This window comes from Phalangium opilio, unplaced genomic scaffold, assembly GCF_054372755.1.
Source record: "Phalangium opilio isolate 3A_F unplaced genomic scaffold, DU_Popi_V2 ptg000070l_1, whole genome shotgun sequence".
NCBI classification, from domain to species: domain Eukaryota; kingdom Metazoa; phylum Arthropoda; class Arachnida; order Opiliones; family Phalangiidae; genus Phalangium; species Phalangium opilio.
Window position 1 is genome coordinate 13,493,508 of NW_028324182.1, and position 13,876 is coordinate 13,507,383.

At 33.0% G+C, this 13,876-nt stretch overlaps 6 protein-coding genes across 8 annotated transcripts in view; 5 read left to right on the plus strand and 1 right to left on the minus strand.

The window, feature by feature from the left end:
• LOC149661780 (transcription initiation protein SPT3 homolog) overlaps positions 1 to 3,938 on the plus strand; it is a 35,945-nt gene extending 32,007 nt beyond the window's left edge. The window contains exons 4-13 of one of the 2 annotated variants that reach the window (XR_016369039.1): positions 1,538 to 1,622; positions 1,693 to 1,879; positions 1,944 to 2,083; positions 2,142 to 2,217; positions 2,284 to 2,402; positions 2,472 to 2,642; positions 2,746 to 2,847; positions 2,906 to 3,016; positions 3,099 to 3,688; positions 3,767 to 3,938. Coding sequence is in view for 1 of the 2 variants with exons in the window: in XM_089843736.1 (XP_089699862.1) it covers positions 1,538 to 1,622; positions 1,693 to 1,879; positions 1,944 to 2,083; positions 2,142 to 2,217; positions 2,284 to 2,402; positions 2,472 to 2,642; positions 2,746 to 2,847; positions 2,906 to 3,016; positions 3,099 to 3,143 (1,036 nt within the window). In the remaining variant the exon portion in view is untranslated. Of the gene's footprint in view, positions 1 to 1,537; positions 1,623 to 1,692; positions 1,880 to 1,943; positions 2,084 to 2,141; positions 2,218 to 2,283; positions 2,403 to 2,471; positions 2,643 to 2,745; positions 2,848 to 2,905; positions 3,017 to 3,098; positions 3,689 to 3,766 lie in introns of those variants that run through there. The other variant, XM_089843736.1, reaches the window with a different exon arrangement.
• Positions 3,255 to 5,446, minus strand: LOC149661782 (uncharacterized). The gene is made up of 7 exons (XM_089843722.1): positions 5,001 to 5,446; positions 4,807 to 4,937; positions 4,575 to 4,741; positions 4,341 to 4,512; positions 4,135 to 4,272; positions 3,955 to 4,068; positions 3,255 to 3,875 (listed from the first exon to the last, which is right to left on the minus strand). Exons 1-7 carry the CDS (start codon positions 5,107 to 5,109, stop codon positions 3,255 to 3,257), a joined length of 1,452 nt encoding a protein of 483 aa, XP_089699848.1. The 5' UTR covers positions 5,110 to 5,446.
• A 410-nt stretch (positions 5,447 to 5,856) lies between these two features.
• Positions 5,857 to 7,584, plus strand: LOC149661783 (MAPK regulated corepressor interacting protein 2-like). The gene is made up of 5 exons (XM_089843764.1): positions 5,857 to 6,053; positions 6,119 to 6,209; positions 6,404 to 6,519; positions 6,634 to 6,735; positions 6,845 to 7,584. Exons 1-5 carry the CDS (start codon positions 6,002 to 6,004, stop codon positions 6,913 to 6,915), a joined length of 432 nt encoding a protein of 143 aa, XP_089699890.1. The 5' UTR covers positions 5,857 to 6,001; the 3' UTR covers positions 6,916 to 7,584.
• A 468-nt stretch (positions 7,585 to 8,052) lies between these two features.
• Positions 8,053 to 9,974, plus strand: LOC149661784 (osteopetrosis-associated transmembrane protein 1). 2 transcript variants are annotated; one of them, XM_089843745.1, is made up of 5 exons: positions 8,070 to 8,705; positions 9,028 to 9,128; positions 9,192 to 9,329; positions 9,409 to 9,574; positions 9,644 to 9,961. In XM_089843745.1, exons 1-5 carry the CDS (start codon positions 8,207 to 8,209, stop codon positions 9,700 to 9,702), a joined length of 963 nt encoding a protein of 320 aa, XP_089699871.1. In that variant the 5' UTR covers positions 8,070 to 8,206; the 3' UTR covers positions 9,703 to 9,961. The 2 variants fall into 2 exon arrangements, with proteins under 2 accessions (XP_089699870.1, XP_089699871.1); XM_089843744.1 differs by having other exon boundaries at positions 8,053 to 8,705; positions 9,028 to 9,329; positions 9,644 to 9,974.
• A 292-nt stretch (positions 9,975 to 10,266) lies between these two features.
• Had1 (beta Hydroxy acid dehydrogenase 1) lies at positions 10,267 to 11,737 on the plus strand. The gene is made up of 5 exons (XM_089843750.1): positions 10,267 to 10,424; positions 10,495 to 10,729; positions 10,803 to 10,964; positions 11,029 to 11,329; positions 11,401 to 11,737. Exons 1-5 carry the CDS (start codon positions 10,384 to 10,386, stop codon positions 11,610 to 11,612), a joined length of 951 nt encoding a protein of 316 aa, XP_089699876.1. The 5' UTR covers positions 10,267 to 10,383; the 3' UTR covers positions 11,613 to 11,737.
• A 535-nt stretch (positions 11,738 to 12,272) lies between these two features.
• On the plus strand, positions 12,273 to 13,655 carry LOC149661786 (guided entry of tail-anchored proteins factor 1). Its single transcript, XM_089843763.1, has 5 exons — positions 12,273 to 12,469; positions 12,586 to 12,751; positions 12,820 to 12,887; positions 13,107 to 13,221; positions 13,296 to 13,655. Exons 1-5 carry the CDS (start codon positions 12,353 to 12,355, stop codon positions 13,367 to 13,369), a joined length of 540 nt encoding a protein of 179 aa, XP_089699889.1. The 5' UTR covers positions 12,273 to 12,352; the 3' UTR covers positions 13,370 to 13,655.
• Positions 13,656 to 13,876: the final 221 nt, after the last annotated feature.

The window sequence follows — 13,876 nt, forward strand, 5'->3', positions numbered from 1 at the left end:
CTTGGCGGCTCGACCCATTACTTCCGGAGGAGACCCTATTCCTGCCCTTACCCTCTTAACCCTTAAAACCTCTTTTACACCCCACCGCCATCGAGTTTTACTACTATACGAATATATTCAAATCTCTCACGGATATGCAACCTTTTTGACTTAAGCCCAAGTTAACACATTTGTACTTCCATGTAGTCATAAAATGGACCTCATCGGTGAAATCGTTACGAAACTGCCGCGCAATTGTCCAAGGTCTACAGCTACTAACTTGTGTTCAAAATTCTCCCACGTATTAAATGCACTCTTGATTTTACCTCGAGAAGAGGAAGCCCATAATATAAGCCACCGATATCGATAAATTACAGGCATCCCGTCTCCCTAAAAAAAAGCCAAATAAAAATTCCGAAAAGTAACCCTAGCCACGAACATAACAGAAAAACTATCGCATTTTTAAAATATTTTTGTCCGTGGTTTAATTTATTTGAGTGAATGTGTTTGAAACTGAGTATACCCTTTACCAGACTTACGTTGTTTTCCTTATCCCCTGTTATCACCACATTGACTATAATAAGATGAACTGACTTAGTGGAAAATCCGCTAAGCCTAACAGAAGGTTTTTTTTTTTAATTTGGAGCCCCCCAAAAAAATAACACACGGTTCGTAATTCTATTTGGGCAAAATTTGTCACGTAGACTATTTTGGTCGTTTAGGAATGTAGCCTTTTCACCACGCTTTTCCTTAAGAACTTTTGTGCGCCTCAGGCTGCTGCGAGAAGATGGATCACTCTCCGTAATTAGTCGTTCTTCTCTTCTTCTTTCTCCTCCTCATCCCCATCCTCTCGTTCCTTCCCTACAGTTGTCCCTTCCAAGCTTGGTTAGCTGCTTGTACAGCGATTTTTACCGTAAACATCAATCGCTCTGTACTTGAAATGTATACAGTTGGATGTGAACAAAGTATAAGTTAAAATTACACTGATAAGCTGTTTCTGAAGATTATTTAAACTTAACTGTATTATTTTTTCAAAATTTACTTATTTTCAAAATTATGTCTACTGGTATTTCTTATTGAACTCACGCTTTCAATCCACTTAATCCACTTACCAACGTGTTCGTAGTCAAAAATGTAATATTTTCTTTCGGTCTATTGATTTCTTTCGCTCCATGTAAATTTGTAAAGAATCTTTTTTCCGCGACAGTTACTTTTAAAAGGGAAATTTAAACCCATATCAATGAGACCATCAACTTTGCCTGTATCATGGACCTTTTTTCACACAATCGGTGTAATCAGAAACATCTCAGCATCACGTCTTTTCATCTTAATAATCTTTTCACAAACAAAAATTTTAGATCCTATTAGGTTGGTTTCAATCAAGCGTCATCAAAATAGAATTTTCGATAAATTTTGTTAAATAAAATGGTCAAACACTTGTTTGTTGGTTTTATTTACTTATCATTTGAGGCATCCTAAGCCGTGTTTCTACCCTTTCCAATGAGACTTAAGTGTAAAACTTAACAAAATTTTGCTATGTATTCTTTTCGCTTAACAGGTATGGCTTTGGCGATAGCAGTTCTCCGTTAGTCGAATCTGCGCAGTTAATTGAAGAAATTGTCAGACAGCAAATGACTTCTTTGGTAAGTTGATCTTAATCAAGTAAGAACTTAAAGGGATGATTACAAAAGTATTTAACTAAGTATCTAACAGCTCTTTCAAGCTGCTGACGTTTCTGTTATGAGAAACAGTAAAGTTATTGGGCCAGAAGATATTATTTTTCTTTTAAGAAAAGATAAGGTTAAATTGCGTAGATTAGTAAAGTATTTGGAAGTTAAAGATATGAAGGGTAGTTCCCTCAGAAGTGCCAGTATTGATGAAGAGGATGTTGAAAGCCTTGGTGCGTTAAATTTAAGCTATTTAATTAAATTGGCTTAGCCTAAATGTGAATGACGCATTTGTAGCTGATAATAAGTTATCAATGTCGAAGTCGAAACGTTTTAAAATGTGTCAAGATTTTGTGGCATCTTTCGACACCACCGGTGAACTTTTATCCCTCTTTGAGGAGGAAGTATTGGATGATATTAAATTTGAACGCGATCAAGTTAGTTAAATTAAATATAATTGAAATTAGCAACAGTGTACTAATAATAATGCTTCAGAGGTTAGAACAAAAGACTAGATGCATGGATCAACAACAGTATTTAGAATTTAGCAAAGCGAGGCAGGCTTCATTTGGTAAATTCATTTGAACTGATTGAAGTAAGCATACGTTAGCTTATGCTCATAGTTAATCTGTTTCAGCTAAGAAATTTCGATCAACCAAATTTCGCGATTGGTTACTTAAAGACTTGACAGATCTGAAAACGACAGCTTCAGCTGTTGAAATTTTTAACTATATGGCGTATGAAACGGTGGCTCAGGTAATTTGGATGTATGCAATATAATTTAATTAGGCTCCTCTAATATTAAGTAATTAATCATTGTAATAGATAATTGATCTGGCGTTGATCATTAAAAAGGAATGTAGAGAAGAAGGTGGTGATGAAATATCAAGACTCTCAACAGGAATCTATTATAACCCAGAGTTTCCCAGCGTCCATCTGACAAATTATATTCCCAATAAACCTGCTGGTCCTCATAGACCCGATTCTCCTGGCCAGGTAAGAGAATCTTTCGGGAAAACTGATAAATTTCATGTTTTCTAACAGAATTTTTCTGGAAACTGATAATTCTCATGTTTTCTAACACTATCCTTCCTGCTAGACACCCATTTCCCCTCCTTTATCTCCAGTCGCTGGTTCAGTAACTCAAGGAATGAATCCCGGTCCAGGATGTAGTAAAATGAAAGCCAAGAAACGAAGAAAAGTAAGACGCGATGTTATTTTGTATCCAAATTTACAAAAACAACCCTTTATTTGTAAAGAGTGAAACACGAAGTAGCTGTGATAATACATCAGGGTGTATCGAACCTTGGACAATAAGAGAAGCAATTAGTCGATATTTTAGACAGGTTGGACCATTTTCTCTCTTTTCGGTAAATGTTTTTTATTATTCGGTATAAATATAAGCAATCGTTTACAATAATTTCAAACAGTTTAACAAACTTTTTTTCATAGAAATCTCAACATAGCATTTTGTCTACGAGACTTATGTGCTGTTAAAAATGTTCTTAATTAAGATTTAAATACTCCGTAGAAATGGAGAGCAATAAAGAACTCTAATATATATGGAAGGCTGGTAAAAAACAATTACTGGACTTTCCAGTAGTTTAATTAGAAGATGACTTCGCTTCCTCTCATTCTGTTGGACTTTTTAGTGGATAGTTCTTGATTCAAATCCAGAATTGAATCCATATTGTCTTCGTTTTGAATGGAAGGCTTTCCAAAAAGGGAGATCATCAAATCATTCTTTCGTCTATTATCTTGACTCGTAGTTACATTCTCATATGGTTTTTCAACTTCAACTAAAAGATTCTCGTTGCTTGAAATGGACAAAGAGCTTTTTCTTCTAGCGGAAGTTGTTCGTCTAGGGTTTAACAGTGTCTCGGAATTAATGGAAACTTCAGGCATAGACGGGATTGTTTTGGTTGAATGATGAGCTACACTGTTTTCCGTTTTTTTCGGGCTATGTTTGATAAAAACTGGAGTTTCAATTTTATTCCCATTTGTGTTGTATTTATTTTCCTCAATCGCTTTTAGTTTGGCTAGTAAGTGTTCCTTTTTGATTGCGTCTATTTCCTGGGAATTTCGGGTGAGTTTTGTTGAAGTTATCGTGGTGTCTTCAGGGGGAGATTTTCTTGGAGATATTGAAGAGAACGATGATGGGCTGGGAGGACTAGAAGCGTGGCTTGAAGGAAGTGAATATTCTGGAGTTGTTTTTGCATCCGATTTCGCCTAAAAATATTTATTTATTGTAATTGATGTAAATAAAATGACGTTTTGAAAAGAGAAAACAAATTTTATAAAAAGTTACAGATGCAATGGAGTCTTCTTTAGGGTATGTATTTGTGTTGACCATAACTCTGGATGAAGCCCTGGCCATTGACATGGTATAAATATTTTGTTTATCTTTCATTTTCCTTATTTCCTGTTTAAATTGGGTTTAAATTAAATTCTTACAATTATACGATTAAGAACTTGCAAGAATATTTACGTTATAAGAGCCTTCCAATTTCTCGTAATTTTGCTCCATATTTTTCAATTTTCGATATGTCTCTTTGTGACGGTTAACTTCAGAAGCGAACTCCTGTCTGTGAGTTTTTGTAGACAGTTCTAGCTTCTTCGATAATATCTGTTCAATAAATAATTGGGTATATAGAAATTAAGTATTTAACAGAAGACATTTAAATAAATAAATACTTGATTAGCTGCTTCCTTCTCTTCCAAATCCAGCTTCAGAGATTTAATCATTTGTTGCAAACTCTCTTTTTCAATTAACTCATTATCACTAACGATCTTTTGTAACCTTTGCAGTTCCTTCTTGATGTTTTGAAATTGCGTATCTTTAGTTTTTAATTTCGCCTCAGTTTCACTGAAAAACAATTCTAGATCGTTTTTACCGAAATATTCAGATTAGCTTTTTAAAGAACTCACGATAATTTTTCTTTAACTTGTTTCAATCGGTTTTGTAAAATTCGAACTTCTTCATTATGATATTGAAAAAGATTCGGAATATCCGCCTTGGAATTTTCAAACTTTGAAAGCTCTTTTTCTTGTCGAGCTTGAACCTTTTTCAACAATCTATTTTCAGTTTCTTTTTCCTAAATATATACATATAAAACGTCAGCTGAAACGTACGTTTTAATGACAATTATAAATAATCAACCTTTAATTTTAGTTTTAATTCATCAACTTTATCTTGCAATTCATTTATTTTATTCTTTTTGGCCGAACTTAACCTTTGAGTCAGAGTTGACATTTTCTTTTGAGTTCTGGTGCTTTTACCCAATTTATAATCTATCAATTTCAATTAAATTTAATCACACTTAGTCTTCAGTTCGTTGACTTTAAGACACTTACTATTTAATTGACAATTTATCTGAGTTCTTTCCGAATCATTGTCGCTTTCAAGAGAATCAGCTTCAAAATCGTCTAAATTGTAAACACTGAGATTCCCATCGTTAGACATTAACTTTACCTAGAAACTGCCGTTTGCAATTTTAACTCTCGACTTTTATTTGACGCCGTTCAATTTTCAAGTGTTTTAGCGAATGCTATCCACTTGACAATTGGATAACGAGCTTTTGCCTTAAAATTATTCGAGAGGGCAAAAACCCCCGTAATGTTCTTTTACGAGAGGTATTTTAAGATAACTAATCAATACAGGTAAAGTAATTCTAGGTCACGCTTTCTGCATTTGTGCTATCCTTAGTAACGGATCAATATCTTGCAAAGCTTTATTTCACATAAATTATATTCAGTTCAATTTTATTTATTTTACATCCACGTAAAGTTTTATTTCTATTAAATTATTCTTTTTAAACAGTATTTATTAAAGTTAGATATTAAATTAGAAGAAAATTCGTTTATTAATTAATTTTATATAAAACGTAAATTATTTTCTGTAAGTAATTCATAATTTAAACACCTCCGTATCTATATACTTTTTAAATATATAAGTTTTAAAATAGGCCTATTTGTATTTAGGCGCGGATTTTTCTCAATGATCATTGAATAAAAATTAGAAGTAAATTCGTTTATTGATTAATTTTATATAAAACTTAAATTATTTTCTGTAAGTAATTCATAATTTAAACACCTCCGTATCTATATATACTTTTTAAATATATAAGTTTTAAAATAGGCCTATTTGTATTTTGGCGCGTATTTTTCACTCAATGATCATTGAATGATGAAAGGGCAGGCCTTTTTGACGTCATATCGAAATAAATTGATGACGTTTTCTGACGTTAGGCGCTCTTTAACACTGTCCCTTCTCTCCCAGTCTCCCTCTCTTCCGGAAGGAACTATTTCTTTTTAATATTTTTTTAGGGTTTTTCTGCTGGGAAGTATAAGCAGGGATGTATACTCTGTCAAATAGGCCTAACAAAATACTAACAAATACGAGAAGAGGTATTTAAATCATTTATTATCAAAGCAAATTAATATTTATTAAAAACTAACTCTTTTTTAACCAGGAATAACCCAAAAGTTTGATAACCTTGACGCCGTGAACCCTATAAAAAAAACTGGAGAACCTAGTAGTACTACCCCCACAGCTGATATGAGGTAAGCCTTGTATAAAAATTGATTTCTTAACCTTAATTAACCTTATCAGCGCATCGTTGTTAACCTTGTAAAAGGTTAAAATGCAATGCCTATTAATTAATTTACGCGTAGTTATGTATAAAATAGGCCTAAAATATTATGTTTTATTTAAATCAGTGCAATTCAGAATCATAGTTTATTAATCACAATTTCAGTTCTCCCAGACCAGTATTTTATCAAGTTAACGGAAGGCGACCTCCACATTACCAAAAAAGTCCCCAGGAAGCTATAACTCCTCAACATGAAGAGATTATTAAATATATTCATGATAGTAAGTCTATTTTGCTTATCATTATTTATTATTATTATTATTATTATTATTTATTATTATTAAGTTATTTATAAGTTAACTTCCTTCCGATTTTTTTTTTTTTTTAAATGATAGCGTGGCAAAATGTACGTAGTGAATTAGAATCTTCAAAGCCCGAAGATGGAAAAGTGCCAACGGTGGTTTATTACCAAGATAAAAGTACAAATTCAACTCCCAGTAAGCGTCCCAAACCTAATTTCTAATTAGTTAAATATGAAAAGGGATATTTAATAAAGGATTGTAATATCAATTTTTCTTCTCTCGTTATTTTTTTCTCCCCTCGTAGATTTTCAGCCTTTTGACTTGGAAACATTTTGGGGGCAAAGAGTTTTTCAAAACATAACACAGTCTACATAGTGTCTTGTCTTGTTCGAGAGAAGAATTTGAGCTTCATTTATCAATTCAAAACTATTTTATAGCAGTGAATGTAGTCGGTTGAGTGGTTAGATAAATTTTCCCCATCTCATAATAGACGACAAACTTATTTTTTATTTCTTCTTCTTCTTCTTTTTCATAAAACTCTTTAGGAACTAAATAATATCATTCCACGTGACTTTTAGTGAAGGTTTCAAGAAAATTTTTATTTTAGAGCTGCTAAAAATTGTTTGTTTTTCACAAACAAACACACATCTAATGCTGTCTGTTATTTGCAAAAGAAAAAGCCAAAAAACTAGAATTAGAATTTTTGGTGGCATTTATTTAAATTTTATTCCCATAGGATTAATTAATTAATTAAATAATAAATAATTAATAATTTCTCTTATTTGTTTATACAAAAATAATTTGTAAATTTAGAGAATTGAAGGCAGCCACTTTAGTTAGTTAGTTAGTTAGTAGACCTTGTTTTTAAAGTATTTAACTTAAAATTAAATTAAAAAAATTGGTAAGATAAATTAATTAATTAATTAATTAAGATTTTGGATTTATGTTACAATTGTTTTTTTTTTTTTTTTGTCAAAGCATGATAAAACCATGAGTACTGTTATCAGCCACGTGGATATTAAATTTTTTTTAATTATATATATACTTGGTGGTGGTATTAATTTCTTTTTTTTTTTTCTAAGCCATCTTCATGGTGCACATATGCGCGTGATCGAGTGGGCTATGCACTGAGGGACAAATGGTTTTTTAAGCCTAATTTCATCACTAATTCTGATTTTAATTTCTTAAAATTTTAACGAGGAGCGTATTGAAAGGTTTCTTATAATACTGGAAAGTTTCAAAATTTTTGCATAAATAGTTTTATTCTAAAAAGCAAAGACCAAAAGTGAAATTTTTTTCACGATGCACACATGCGCGTGATCGAGTGGGCTATGCCCTGAGCGACAAGTTTTTTTAGCCTAATTTCACTAATTCTGATTTTAATTTCTTAAAATTTTAACGCGGAGCCTATTGAAAGGTTTATTATAATACTGGAAAGTTTCAAAATTTTTGCATAAATAGTTTTATTCTAAAAAGCAAAGCCCAAAAGTGAAATTTTTAGGTTTTTGTTTTTTAATATTTTAGGTTGTGACAAGGGTCACGTGATGATTCATAATGTCGACTGCTACTAAGTATATGAGGTAACATGTAAGTTTTAGATTCAAATTTCAAAGAGGCGTATACGTGAAGTTTTACTTTATTTACGGTTAAATTTAAAGAAAAAATTATGAATATGATTGATAAAGTTAAATTTCAGAGTATTTTACTTAATATTATAATTATTTTGTGCGTGTTCGAACACGAAGTAATATCGTTTCACGACGACGACTTTATAAATGAACCAAGGCTTAGTAATGCTAGTAGTACCGAAACTACCGATAATATTAATTTAAGCAACATAATTACGATTAATTTGGATGATCCAACGAAAAACGCTGATCCACCAAGTCCAATACCAGATGTAAGTGAATTATGCCAAGAAATACTGGAAGATCTAAGTCAAAAGGCGTCAACCTTTACTTATTGCACAACATCTAATTCTCGACCTATAACCATATGTAAAGATTGTATGGTGCCATATTACGACTTCCTAAATGTGTACAAAAATATATCAGTTAAAAATGACAATGATTGTGAAAATGAATTGTTAAATCGTGATAAACTTTTGATCATACAAACTCTTAATAATTATGTTACTAACATGTGGAATAAGGCACAATGTGAAAGTAAGTAAAGAGAAGTGTGTGGTTCATAGGGTAATGGCAGCCCTCTGCCTTCGACTGTATTAAGCTCTATGGGGAAATAACATGGGGTGCCATTAGTCTATTCTTGATCTATAGGGTAATGGCAGCCCTCTGCCTTTGACTGTATTAAGCTCTATGGGGAAATAACATGGGGTGCCATTAGTCTATTCTTGATCTATAGGGTAATGGCAGCCCTCTGCCTTCGACTGTATTAAGCTCTATGGGGAAATAACATGGGGTGCCATTAGTCTATACTTCATAGTGTCTAATCCTTCGCTAATGGTATAATATTGACTATTTATAGATTGTTACACTCACGTTGGTAATGAGACCCGTCTTTCAAATGATACTATAGAATATTTTGACATGTTAAACAGGGTAAATTCCTGTATTAATAAAAACAAGGTAAAACATTTTACATTACATCAGGACAGGTGTCAATACTTCTCAATTTTAAATACATTAAAGGGTCCACTTAAAAACGAGCCCAAAAATGTTAAAGACGTTTGTGAAGTATGCCGAAAATATTATGTAGACTTAAATGATAAATATGAACAATTAAACACCAAGTTCAATAACCATGTATGCATGGATATTGTAGACCACGTAAGATACTTATAATATTAATCTAATCTCTCAAGAATCACATGTTAATTAGATTCTTCAATTAAACACTTTTTTATAGATGAATTTTACTCATCATATGTGGAGTGTAGAGTTTCATTGTGTTCAACCACATTTTCTCTCTTATCCAGTCCTTATCATGTCAGGGCTTGTGGGCATGATACCTGTATTATTTTACGTTATTAATCGTTATGCCTCTAGTGCCAGAGAAAATGAAATAGTTTTACGTTAGTACACAACATTTATCATTTAATTTATGTTAAATAGTAACTTAAAATAATTTCAATTTTTTACAGAAAAACGAATGAGTTTTGTGCAAAGCAGTAGTCATTCTAACTTACAAAGATTAAGTTAGTTATTTGCTTATGGAGATTGAAGATCAACAAAAATAAATTTAATTATTATTTGATTTCTTTTATTACAAGAAAATCTAGTCATTTTCTAATCAAATTGTAACCAAAAAAATATATCATCATGTTTTAATGTACATATTTATAAATATTATGTGTAAAAAAATAAAATTCTATAATACTTGTAAAATATACACTATGAATCATTAAAGTACTATAGTCTCATAGAAAAATTTGCCTGTTAATTTTTATGTGGCATAGATTTTGATAAATGAAACACTGAATGAAAAGTGGGTTTGAACAATTTTGTTCATGGCATATATAGTGGGAGGAATTGGAGCAACAGATCCTTTACATACTTGTCCTATAAACACTGATTATATGAAGGACACATAATCATATTGATACTTTAATTTTATTGTCTCTTTATCTTGGACTTGTTTGTCTTAAAAAATCAGGAGACATCTGGAGAAATTGAAGGGTAAGGCTTCTGTTAGTTTTAGATAAGAAAGATATGGTTGCCCAGGATAGGGTTGGCACTTGGGAGGGGGGGGGAGAAGAGAGAGGCTTATACTGTATAGTATAAATCGGCAAACTGGTATTTCTCCATACCACTTCTTGAAGGTTTCAGTGCTATTCAGAGGAAGATTGAGTTTGAGTGCTTTTGAGTCATTCAAATTGTAAAAATGTCTGCCTTAAAAAATGCCAAAGTTGGTATTGTCGGAAGGTAAATAATTACTTTAATTATTAAAGTAATTTACAGTGTGATAATGTTTGTTAATTAATTTATGGTTTAGTGGTCTTATTGGACGTTCCTGGGCAATGCTTTTTGCCGGTGCTGGTTACAATGTGGCCTTATTTGATGAGAAACCCGAGCAAATTCAAGCCGCGTTGGCTGATATTAGAGACCAATTGGAGACTCATGAGAAAAATGGTATGCTTAGAGGAACTCTGACTTCTGGGGAGCAGTGTTCCCTAATTACTGAAGCTAAATCTTTGGCTGATTGCGTTGCCAACTCTGTTCATGTCCAGGTAACTAACTAACAAACGCGTTAAAATATAATTCCATTCAAATTAAGTAAAATATAATTTTTGTCTTTTTTAGGAATGTGTCTTTGAAAACATTGATTTAAAACGCAAGCTGTTTTTGGAATTGGATAAAGTAGCTTCAGATTCTGTAGTTTTATCCAGTTCGACGTCATGCTTTCCTCCTTCAAAATTCACTGAAGAGTTGAAGCACAGGTCCCAGGTCATTGTGTCCCACCCTGTATGTTATGAAAGGTTACACATTGCCCTGGCTAAGTTTTTATAATAATCTGGGTGATTTATAGGTTAACCCTCCCTACTACATGCCAATGGTTGAATTGGTTCCCGCCCCATGGACTAGTCCCGAAACTGTTCAAAAAACAAGGAACATCATGATTTCTATTGGTCAAAAGCCAGTGACCTTGAAAAAGGAAATTCCTGGCTTTGTCCTGAATCGAATTCAGTACGCTATTCTTAATGAATGCTATAGATTGGTCCAGGATGATATTGTCACTGTTGAGGATGTTGATATTGTCATGTCAGAAGGCTTGGGAATGCGTTATGCCTTTATGGGACCCATGGAAACTGCTTATCTTAACGCGGATGGTATTGTTTGCAAACCCTTGAAGTGGCGCCTAACTCAAATCTAATATTACCTATCACATTTTAAACAATAGGTATGAATGATTATTGCAGAAGATACGCTCAAGGGATCTACGATGTCTCTCAAACATTTGGCCCTACACCGTTTTTTGGGGGGGAGACTGCCCAAAAGATTCAGGATGAATTAAATGCTAGAATACCAATGGAAACACTCCAACAAAGACGCAAATGGAGAGATAACTGCTTAATGCATTTAGCCCAAATTAAGAAAAAGGCTGGCCAGTAAAATTCATTCTGAATATTCTTCTGGTTATAATTAAAATTAAAATTTAATGCAATTAAATGTAAAATGTTTCAAATAACGCGCCTTGGGGTTTTGAAATAATAAAAGAACGCCATCTTTTGGATTAACCTTTCATGATTTCATCTCTTCCGTGCAGGGCCGGAAATAAGGGAAATTTCTTATAGGACAAGTGTCCAGTGACGCCCCCTTTGACTGGAAAAATTATAGGACATTGTCCACCGGAGTGTGCAAAAATATAGTCGCATCTTCATAGTCAAACTATCAAAACTTCGGAAAATTTATTGGTCAAAATGTCCAGTGACCCCCTGAGTTTTTAGAAAAATTATGGGACATTTTAAAATTTTATTGGACAATGTCCAGTGTCCTCCTGTGCTTATTTCCGGCCCTGCTTCAGGCCCAATGAGGCTAGAAAACCCTAATTGGGCGGTTTTCGAAGAGGTATACTCTAGAAATTTACATTGTGGCTATTCGAAGGTTATTTGCATCTTTAAATTTCTATAAAAAATAGATGTATTTTGGGTTAAAAGACTTAATTATTTCAAAAAATAAATTGGAGGTAAAAGTTTTGGGCTAGTTTCGAGAATGAGTTGTGCTGCTTTGGCCATTGAGGGAATACGATTGCGGGATGCGATAGATACAACATTCTTATCTGGCAACCCTGTCCCATCAGCCACCATTTTATGTGAAATGACGGAAGTTGATTGTTATTATATTAATTAAAAATGGACAGTATTGAAAACGAGAGTTACGATGAAGATAACACAAAAAGCTACGGATTTTTCTGGTTCGTAACTTGTTGTAGTTTACTCAGTGCCTTCATTCCAGCAATGGTTAAATTGGTAAGTTTGTGTTGTTGCACTAAGCCTTTGCTTAGTCGAGTGTTAAGGAAAAGCCGACATTACTAGTTCCATTACACCAAGACGGTCCTAACACTAATTAATTAAATATTAACTAGGTTTCTCACATTATGACGCGAGAAAGCGATATGGAGACAAATTTAAGAAGACAGGTATGTGATCTCAAAGCTGAACTTGGTGGAATCAGTATGGTTGATGAGTTTGCCAAATATGCTAAAATACAACGTAAAATTAACAAAGCCAGTGGAGAATTATCTCATCAAGGTATGTTATAGATGATTTTAACCTTCGTTTGCTATGATTCTGACCCCTATTTTTTTTGTTAATTAAAGCCCAAGTTCGTTCGTCATATTCATACAAAGTTAGATTAGCTGTTTCTGCAATTTTATATTTTATTTCTGTAAGTAGACAGAACATATAGATAGTTTTCACACATGGAGGATTCATACCATTTACACCAGGAGGTCGGGCTATCTGGCGGACAAAAAATCGTCTGCTTTTGTCCTCCAGATAGCCCGGCTTCCTGGTGTAAATGATATGAATCCTCCTTGTGTGAAAACTATCTATTTCACAGAATGAATTGTATCAAACTGAGTCTCCATTTTTTTTTTAAATTCAGTCAGTCACATTCTTGTATATAACGTGGAACTATTATTACGAACCAGTTGTAATTCTACCTAGTAATTGGTTATACCCTTTCGGTTCCATTCTTTCACTTCCATCTGGAATTGAAGGTAAGGGGAAAAACATTTAAGCCTACTTTAAGGGGAGAATTGTTTCTTCACCATTTATAAAACATTGGTTTTAGGAGCAATTGGACTTTGTCCGTGGCTACTAATTACTGGAACAGTCGGACGACTTGCTGTTACATTTGTCATTTAAAAAAAAAAAAACCAAAAAATGAAACAAATCAGAATCCTTATAAAAATTTAAGGACAATAATAATAAGAGACAGTCATTGATTGATATTTCTATCATAAGTGATTGTGATTTGAATTTTAAATGATAACTTTTGTTTTTAAAAACGTGTTTGTCCACAAAAACAGTTGGTTTGAACTTTAACCTTTGTAACTAAGCCTAACCATGGCCTAACTAACTATTTAACAATGTTGTAAATCATGTTTGTCATTAATTCAAATGTTTATAATAAGTGTATTTATTTATACTATGCAAAGTGTTTTTTTCACTTTTCTGTTCACATCATTTAAGTTTAGAGCTGTCAGCAGCTCCAAATTTGGGAGGGGAGGCGCGAGTTAGGCTTATTAATATTGAAAGCAATCATGGCACATGGGCGCCGCCATTTTGGATGGCTTAAGCCTGTGTAAACGATTGTTTTCAAAACAGACCCTGGCGCCATCTTTTTTTTTTTTTGGCATGGAAAAAGGGGGA